At 45.2% G+C, this 10,281-nt stretch overlaps 1 protein-coding gene across 1 annotated transcript; it reads right to left on the bottom strand.

Moving 5' to 3' along the window:
* Nucleotides 1–286: 286 nt before the first annotated feature.
* On the bottom strand, nt 287–2,212 carry LOC123447658 (prostamide/prostaglandin F synthase-like). The gene is made up of 7 exons (XM_045124277.1): nt 1,825–2,212; nt 1,694–1,740; nt 1,476–1,590; nt 1,220–1,264; nt 967–1,026; nt 772–867; nt 287–638 (listed from the first exon to the last, which is right to left on the bottom strand). The coding sequence occupies exons 1-7, from the start codon at nt 2,098–2,100 to the stop codon at nt 519–521; spliced, it is 759 nt and encodes a 252-aa protein (XP_044980212.1). The 5' UTR covers nt 2,101–2,212; the 3' UTR covers nt 287–518.
* Nucleotides 2,213–10,281: the final 8,069 nt, after the last annotated feature.

Here is a 10,281-nt window from a genome sequence, read left to right as displayed (position 1 = left end):
AGAGGTTCCCTGCTGGCGAAGAAATGGGCGGGAAAATGAGCATCTCAGAGATTCCTCACAACCTCAAAATGAGCGCCATCGCCACTTTCGGCGCGAAATAGTACCTGCCGCCTCGAGCGGTGGCGGCAGGGCCCCATTGCCGCATCCCGTTCCGTCCAGCGAATGAGCCAGAACGGGAAAGTCCCGGCCGCCTCTGGGCGTGGCGGCAGGTGACACGTGTCCCCTAGTGCGTCTGCCGCTATGATGGGTGAGGGTCTTTTCAGCACATTTCGTCCACACATGATCCTTTCCGACAAATACATTCGGCTAGGGGTCCTTTTGGACAAAAATTCAGCAGCAGGAACTCTGCGACAGATGCCGAGAATATTTTACAATAGATATTTGACTTTTTTAACATTTACTAAAATATTTCTGACGAGCGGCAGCAAATACTATCCGGAGCAGAACTTGATATCTGCCCAAGAATGGCTTTCCTGTCAGTCCGGCACGTCAAATAGATCGATCTGCCTGATAAAACGTCAAGCAATCGGAACTTGGCGACACATGCGGAGGACATCATCCAAGGGTGCGTGATCGCCGGTGCCTTCATCTCTCCACGCGTACACCAGTTGTTTTCCTTTGAACACAAACATTCCACCCTGCGGAAATCAAACACCCGACCAATCGATTAGGATCTTCCGAGAACGAGAAGCGAATCAGCGAGACGCCAAACTTCTTCTTTGGGATAAGAAATGCAGATGCAGAGGAGTGGCGAATTCAGTTTGCGTGGACCTGCTGCATGACGCCCGTCAGGTCTGCCGGTGTGCCTTTCAGTGTGTAGTTCTTGGTCGCCTCCTTGATGGAGTCGAGCCTCGAGTATATTTTAGCCTTCATCATGCATAGGGATCATCAAACGTTTTAGTGGCTTCTGAAGGAAGAGTTGCATGATCATAATTTTCAAGGGAGATGTGCAGGGATGGTGCTTACACTAGCTGGACTGAAGAGTGTACGGCCTAATCCGTGGTACAGGCCCAAGACATCGTAAGCCTGAAAAGATGAGTTCACCGTCAGTCGTTCATCGAGACCCAAAAACACCACAAACTTGTCTCTCACGCGCTGAAGCAGACTATGTATTTGGATTGACCATCAGATAAGCATATGCATTTTCTCATTACTGTTGATACCGTTGCGGCGTCACTGAAACAGTACTGAAGAACGGATTGATGGAGTGAATTGTCACCTTGCGCTCGGGGTCGGCGTACAAGCTATCCACGGGAAATGGCAGCTGCGATGCAAATCATCCCAGAGAACCACAGTCAGCTCCATGCTCAGGAAAGAAGCAGAACAATTGCAAACTGACATTAGCATAGTTTGATCAAACTGAATCTCATCAAGAGAACCATACTATCTGAAAACATTCTACCACTTCTTCCCTCAATTGGAACAATGCATGGTGCTAACACCAACCAAGAACCACGAACTCAACACAGCCTTACCCCGTCGGCGAGAATGCGTGCCTTGTCAGAGGTGCCGACGCCGATGGCGATCAACTTAGCTCCCGCGGACTCGAATTTCGGCATGGACTTCTTCAGGTCAGAGGCCAGCTCCCAGCTGTCAGACATGGCAGACAGCAAAATTTAGCAGCCAGCCAACAAGCAAGAAACGCGGTACGCTTTGCACCACCAATATGGTAGCCTCGCCTCGATTTCCTCACCAGCAGAAGCATCCGAAATGCCTCAGCAGCGCGACCACGACCACCCCCTGCTCGCGCAAACAACACAAGTTGATCGACCACCAATCCACCATGTACGTAGGTTAGTTTGGATGAACTCGGGAACTGGATACCTCGGACGGGTCCCACAAGTCCCTGAGCGGCACGGCGTCGCCGGTGCCGGCAGCGAAGACGGAGACGCCCCCGAGGGCGTCCCACGCGGTGGTGCCGGCGTCGAGCGGAGGAGCCCCTGCCGCGGCAGAGACGGCCAGCGAACGGCGACAAAGACGGCGCGTGTCCGGGAGCGCGGAGCCAGCGCCTGAGACGGACACGCGGCGGTGGAACGACGACCGAGGGGCGGAGGTGTGGAGGAGGGCGCGAGAGAAGGAGAGCGAGACGGCCGTCGCCATGGAGATGGCCGGACGAGGCACGCGTACCAACACGACGCGCGCAAACTGCAGGTAGCCGGAGACCGAGTGGCCGCTAGTGCGCGGCGTGGCGCGATCACTTCCTTCTGTTTTTTTTTTTAAAGAAAATCTTCCTTCGGTTTTTCGTGTTCTTTTTTTCGAACTGTGGCAGCGCCAGTATCACAAGCTTTAGAGCATCACTAGCAGTGCCCTCGAATACTTAAATCCTCAAACCAGTTTAAGAGTTGAAAATTGATATTCTTTAACAGTTTTAAGGGTTGAAAAACAGAGGCGAAGACTAGACCCTTTAAATACAATCCTTATAACGGAATATCGTTATAAGGATTTGGTTTCCGTTATAAGGATAATGTTTGAGGGTTCTAGTCTTTGCCGCAACCACAACCCTTAAAACTGTCATTTGACATATCACAATTATCACTAGAAAAACACAATCAACCATCAAACAAACACGGAAATGAAAATCATTGATGCATGATTTAATAGTTTACATCACAAAATCATCATCTTCCCCCTGAGGTTCTCGAACTTATCATTCAGGATCTCCCAGAAGTGCAATACGGCGACGTCTCCCTCCCTCCTGAGGTTCTCGAACTTATCATTCAGGATCTCCCAGAAGTGCAATACGGCGACGTCTCCCTCCCTCCCTCCCAACCCTAGCCGCCTCCCCCTCCCCCTCCCTTCCTCGTCGCCGCTTGAGGCAGCCGCCGGGCAAGCCCGGGGCGCCAAGGATGGTGGCGGCGGGGCCTAGGTTGCCCTGCATCTGCATGCGGAGACCCGGATCTGGAGCGGCGGCTCCATTGGAGAGGCACGACAGGCTAGCAGCCGTGCGGGAGGTGGATCCGGCGTCTCGTTCGCGCGGGCGGCGAGATCCGGTGATCGTTGGCGTCCTGCAACGGCTTTTGCGGTGGCCGGTGCGCGCGATCTGGCGCCTCTCCCCTCCTCCCCTGTTCGGCGTGCGGGGCAGCCTGGTCGGGCCACGCTTTCTTGGATTGCCGGTTTTGTACAGGAGGTGCTGCTGGTGGTGGGGATCTAGTTCGGACGAAATCCCTGGTCGGCCATGGCCGGCCGCGTCGATGGCGACGCTTGAGGGCGCCTCCCCTCCTTGGAGGCGTCGGTATGGACTGATCCCCTCACTTCCCCTTCCCCTAGGTCTCCCGGGCGAAAGCCTTAACTTCGTTGGGCGGCGGCGGCGCTCACGGTGCCGTTCCCTTCTTGAAGGCGCCGCTTTGGGAACCTTGGGGCTGGGTGGCGCTTGTGGGTGGTGGGCGATGACGGTGGTGCGGCCCTATCCTAGCATGGATCTCCGTCCGTTGCTTGGAGATGGACTCGCGTAGGTGGAGGTCGTCGTTTGGCATCATGATGGCGTCGATGGCGGAGGCACCTGCCAAGGCTGGTACCTCAATCTGATCTGAAGATGGACCAGTGGAAGATGACGGCGACGACACATGTGAGTGCGTCGGATCGGTTTGTGCCCCGGACCCGGTATGTGGCTCGGTCAGGGTCTCCGGCTTTAGATGTTAGGCTTAGGTGAGAGGTCTGGGTATTTGGTCCAGCTTGCACCCCTTCATCATATGAATAGGAGTAGCGACAGATGTTGCCAAGATGGTGGATTCAGACATATTGTTGTACTGCTTTGTAAGGTCCTCGAGAATAATCAATAAAATGGCCGCATGCATCTCCCAGATGCACAGGCCGGGGGTCATCCTCCTTTTCTAAAAAAATATATCTTCCCCCTCTCATTGGCATCGTCGTCAAAAAGTTACACCTCGGCGCCACCTCCTAGACCACTTCCACGTCCATCAAGCACATCCACTGTCGTCGGTGGTGGAGTCCTCCACACCGTCATCACCACCACCACTCATCAGAGTGTCACCTCGAAGAGTAGAGGACGCACCACGGAATATCCTCTTCCTCTCCGTGATGTCCTCCTTGTACTCCTTCCACTACATCAATTGGTCTTCATCCATGTCCTTCTTGGAAATCATCATGTGCTCCTTCTCTTCCATCATGACTTCTTTTCATGCCTTTGCTTCTTTGACCTTGATCATCCTCTCCTCCAAGTCGGCCTTGCGCTTGGCTTTTTCACGCCTTGCTTCAACTTGTGCAAGCTTCATCTCTTTATTCTTCTCGTTAATAAGAAGCTTTGTCTCCAACGTCTTCATTGTCAATGCCTCCCTTGACTTCATCATATGCTCCATCTTCTCTCCTATGCTTGACGCCTCTCCTTCCATCATCTTCATTAGCTTTGCCTTCTTGGTTCCCTCGGGCTTGCACTATTTCCTTGTCTCCTCATCACGGTGGGTTTTCCAACGACGGCGAACGCCTCCTCCTTTATCTCGGTCACTTCCTCCTCATCTTCCCCTTCCTCCTCCTCATCACCCTCTTCCTCCAAGTCATCACCAAACCCAAAGGGTTCGAGACGAGGAGCCCCGATGTCCACCTCCGCGTCTTCGAGAAGCCCCATGAACTACGTCGGCGGGGGCGGGCATTCTGTCGAGCACATCTTGCACGACGGGCGGAGGGGCGGCGTCCGGGGCGGGCACGGTCGCCGGCTTCTTCCGGGAGGTGGTCCTCTACACCTTGGTCCCTCCCGCGGCGACCTTGGTGGCCGCTGCCCCCTTCGGCCCAAGGGAGAGCTTCTTCTTCCGGCCCTTGGTGGTGGGTGGCTGCGGCGGGGCGAGGCGAGGAAGGTGGCTGTCGGACAACGGAGGCGGCAGCCGGGGCGGGCTGGGGGTGGACGACGTGCTGGCCAGCACGCCGCCTCTTGACGCCGACGTGGGTGGCGGCCACCACCGACGCCTGGCTCGAGACGGTCGGCTGCTGGGCTGGCGCGGGCGTCGTCGAGGCCGGGGCCGGGGGCGGGGCGACAGGCGGAGGGAGGGAGGAGGCGGGCGGGGCCTCCATGGCGCGCGGCGGCCGACGGCAACGAGGAGGCGGCTGGCGGGAGGCGGCGACGCGGGGAAATTTCCCTCTCGTGCGTTGACCGGGAGGAGTGCGGGCTGGGGGTGGGTTCCCCTCTTCAATCCTCACTTTTAGAGATTGGGAGGGCAACTCGGGGTCCAATCCTCAAAACATTTCAGGGGTTTAGGGGTTCTATTCTTTCTCTTTTTTTGTTTCAATCCGTAAAGAAGCGATTAATTTTGAGGATTTAAGAATTTAAGGGCACTACTAGTGATGCTCTTAGATGGGCCGCTGTGTTGACGGACCGTATCGTGCGCACCAGGGTCGACATCACAAACCCTTCGAAAGATTTGGCTTTCATTTTTATTCTGTTATCTCCTTTTTTTTCATTTTGTTTCTTTGGATTTAATTTCTTAACCGGTTTTTTGCTTTTCTTTTTGTTTTTCTTATGTTTCTTTAATATTCTTTCTCGTTGTTTCATTTCTTACTTATTTTCCTTCTTTTTTGTATTTCTTGATTTTCAACCTTCTTTTATGATTCTTTGTTTCTTTCTTGACTTTCACTGTTTTATATTCATTTTTCCATTTATTTCTTTTGTTTTATCTTCAATTTTTTATATTGTCTGTTTTGTTTATTAGTCGGATTTTTTTATATGGTTTCCTAGCATTATTTTTTTTCTGATTCTACATATTTTTCATATACGTCAAGAACATTTAGCTAACACAAGTTTAACATTTTTTGATACACAACAAACATTTTTATGCACATTTTCTCAATTTTTCAAGCAAAAGATTAGCATTTCTTTAATATATGGTCATCATTTTTCCTATACGTATTTTTCAAATGTTTCAAATTGTTGATAAAATTTTCCAAATACATGGTAAATATTTTTCTATGCACATTTAGTTTTATTTAAAATGCTTGATTAATATTTTTTAGTACAATGTCAAAAGTTGAACACATGTCCAGAAAAATTCTGCGCACATTTAACATTTTCCTAATACCTGATTAACTTTTTAAAATCCTTAATTAATAATTTTATATGAAATTTAAAAACAATCAACATTAATAATACATATTCAATGTTGTTTCTACTACAAATTTAAATTTTCTAAATACTTGTTCAACATTTTTCAGACGCTTGGTTATCATTTTTATATACATGATAAAAATCATCATTTTTTTAGTACATCGTCAACATTTTCTTATTGGCATTTAACTTGTTCTAAATGCTTGTTTAACATTGTTTAAACTCTTTTTCAACAGTTTTGTTCAAATGCTTTATTAACATTTTTAAAATAGATGATCAAATTGTTGATATACATTTTCATAGTTTTGTAAAAACAATCGTATATGTGATATAAAAAATCTCTGTACACATTTAACAACATTTTTCAAATGCTTTATGTAGAATGATTCTGCAGTATTTTACTCAAAATATTTGGCAGTACAAACAAAAGTAAAAAAATAAAGCCAAAAAATGTGGGAAGAAAAATGAGGTTGTTTTTCCGACGTGCCTGTCCCAGACTAACTCGCGTCACCCGTTAACGAGGGTTCCTCCCGTCTCGCTGAATGTGAGATATAGGAGGCTTGCCTAACAATCCTTTTTTTAACACAGTAGAAGCCCATATATCGATGTGACAACACATCAAACTAGTTGAACAAAGAGCGTGCCACATTTCTCGGTTAAGCGACACGCCCATTTTTATTACGCACACATGCACATTCAACCCGTATGAGCACCTTCGAAATGTTAAGTCGCGACATCATTTTGTGATTAACAAAGTCATCACATACGTCTTCAACTAGAACGTCTTTTTCTACTGAACGTGATCGTTGAAAACATGAAATAAATTCAAAAACTGGGAGCACCAATGGCAATTCTAGGATTTGAACTTTTATGGGTTGGGGATACAACGATCCTCATGACCATCCAACTACAAGTTGATTCATGTTACATGAATCATTTGATATTATGTTTTCAAGTTAGGCCATGAAACCTACTCCCTCCGTTTCGAAATATAAGACCTTTTTGATATTTGACTATAGACTACATACGGAGTAAAAATGAATGAATCTACACTTTAAAATATGACTATATACATCCGTATGTAGTATATAGTGGAATCTCTAAAAGGTCTTATATTTAAGAACGGAGGGAGTAGTGAGTAAATAATGTGTGTGCACGTTTGGATAAGCACAAAAGTACATTTAGATATATTTTGTGTAATGTCACTAACCAGGAAGATGCCTTCCTCCACATGATAGCAGCCTTTACATGCTACCATGTTACTAACTTTCAAAATTTAAATCTGACAGGATGAAAAAATCTGAAACAAATTATGGATATTCAACACACATATGTCGACAACCTGTGAAACATTCCGACGGAACACACATGGAGAAACAAAAGGACAAATTTAGTTGTGTCTTCTTTTGTCACTATTCATGATGGATTTGTTTTTTTTTTTTCTCTTCCTCTAGGTATATGTCGAATTTTGATTTGAATATATTAGCGATTGTCGACATATGTGTTGTGAACATTCATGGTTTTTATTCCTTTATATGCATGTTTAGCTTTAAATTTTGTAACTTAGTAGCATGGTAGCATTTGAGGGTTGGTATCGCCTGATAATTTTTTCATGGGCACCGTGCTACGCATATGACTCCACAGTTAATTCACACGAGACGATCCTATGCTACAGTTACAACCAATGCCTACTGCATACAACTGACTATGAAACTCATTGCCTTCAAGGCTATCGGATTGAAATACATAGCATGCTAGATCTTTCCTTCAGTACTACGTGTAAACATTTATTTCAAACTAACAAGCAATTTCTGACTTTGCAATAAAAAATTGAATTTATGAATATATTTTTGAATTTGCTAATATTATTAAATTCTGAACTTTTTTGTACTTCATAAATAATATAGAAATTGGTGAATAGCTTTTGCAAAAATTTTGAATGTGTGAACCTTGTCTGAAACTCATGAACTACTGGACATTTGTGTCGGACTTGTGTACATTTTTTAATTTACAAACCAGTTTTCTGAAATTCAGAATATTTAGTTTCGAATTCCAACACATTTTCTTAAATTCATGAACATTATTTAATTCACACTATTTTCTTAACCTTCATTAATATATCTTAAATTCCTCTAATATTTTTTAAATTATAGAAAAATATAATACGAAAAGTTGGGACATTTTTTGAATTTCAAAATAATTCCAAACTTACAAATATTTTCAAAATCATGAAATTTTAAATTCAAATTCAAGAATATTTTATAAATTCAGGCGTATTTTTAAAAATTATGAAACAAATTCAAATCGTAAATACTTTTAAAATCCAAACATTTATATTGAAGGGAAAACAAAAACAAAAAAATAGGATGCCCGCCCCGCACATGGGCTGTTCAAAGCACATGCGTAGCTTGGGAGCGGATGACTGGAGGTTATCCTTGGACCGGCGCATTGACTAGCACTTATCCTCAATCTGCGAGGTCTCAAATAGTATAACATTTGCCTATTATATCATCAATCATCTGTTAGAGGAGTATACAATTTGTTTCCTCAAATCGTTTAGCTTAGCCACTTGCACTTCAACCAATTGCCTATTATATCATCAATCATCTGATTATATCAAAATAAACATGCATAACATAAAAATTATGAGCAAGCATATAGTTGCATGGATAGGAGTAGTCGAAGGGATGATTGCCGTCGCCGGAGACACAGTGGCCTTGCAACCGACCTTCTTGCCGGTGGTAGTTGTGGTGAGGTGGATCAAAGGAGGTTTTTCTATGCCCCAACTTTTTTCTGATGCGGGTGGCGACGCGGGGGACATTTCTGGCGACGACGCGCCGGCGGACATGGTCAACAGGGTAGTGGAAGGGTCCTACCTCTCCAACCCAGTCGGAATCGAGAGCATCCATGGTGGCTGCGGCGAGTATGGGCGACGACAACGGGAGGGAGGGGGGCAAGAAATTGCTTGGTGCGGCCAAGGTCGGGTATATTTAAGAGTTGATGCCCCGCAAAAACAAAAGAATTGGTGGGAGTTTACGCACTAAGGAGGTTAACTTTTTTCCTTCGCTAACCACCTGTTATTCAGTAGTAAAGGATTATAGGAGATCCGTCATAGTTGATCAAACAACCCCTTATGTCTTTTTATTTTAACAGAAAGAGTGGAACCCCATATGTCGATGTGAGAACACGTCAAACCACTTAACTTGGGATCGTGTCACACTTGTCGGTTAAGGGGTGTTTGTTTCCAGAGACTTTTTGGTGTAGGGACTAAAAAAAATCCAAAAAGTCCCATGTGAAACAAACAGGAGGGACTTTTAGGGACTAAAAGGGGGTATTTGGGACTATTTGGAGAAGTCCCTATGTGAGGGTCTTTTTGAGACTTTTTTGGCACTTTTTCCAACAATGCCCCTACTTTTAGCATGTCATTTAATAACTACCACATTACTAAGGGTAACATGGTCTTTTTGCATGTCATTTAATGACCTCTAGTCCCTGAAAACAAACGGGTAGGGATTAGGGACTTTTAAGTTAGGACAAAAAAAGTCCCGAAACTTCTGAAACAAACAGGGCCTAAGCAACCCGGCGTTGTTAGTTAACAAGTAGCTTAGTTACTAGAATTGTTTTGATATTGTGTTTTCAAGGCAGGCCATGGAAGCTAGTAGAGTAAACAATGTGTGCGCATGCTTGGGTAACGATGCAGGTACATTGAGAGATGTTTTGCGTAATGTCATTACCTAGGAAGATGTCTCCCTCCAAGTTCGACGCTAACCACGGCAACCGTGCTATACAAATCCATGGTTAATTCACACCAGAAGATCCTCTCCTATCCTAACCTAGGCATCCCTCCAGGTTGTATATGTGAAAAGGCACAGTTACTGCCCCGTGCATACAACTAACTATAGCACTCATTTCCTTCACAGCAATTGGATTGAAATCTACCACGCGGTACTACGTGTAACATGTCTTTCAAGCTCACAATTATTTTTTGACTTCGCAAACATTTTTGAATTCGCGAATGTATTTTCAATTTTTCTAAGTTTATTGGGTTTGCAAACATTTTTTTGTGATTCAGAAAGTATTTTGTAGTTTGTGAATATTTTTGGAAATTGATGAACACTTTGAAACCCGTGAACATTTTCTAATTTCTGTACTTTTTTTGGAACTCATGAACGTATTCCAAACTCATTAAAAAATATGAACACCTCAACATTTTTCAAATTCACAAGCATATT

The sequence above is a fragment of the Hordeum vulgare genome, chromosome 4H (genome assembly GCF_904849725.1).
Source record: "Hordeum vulgare subsp. vulgare chromosome 4H, MorexV3_pseudomolecules_assembly, whole genome shotgun sequence".
NCBI lineage: Eukaryota > Viridiplantae > Streptophyta > Magnoliopsida > Poales > Poaceae > Hordeum > Hordeum vulgare.
Note: the sequence above shows the minus strand (reverse complement) of the source record. Positions and strands in the feature narration are given on the sequence as shown.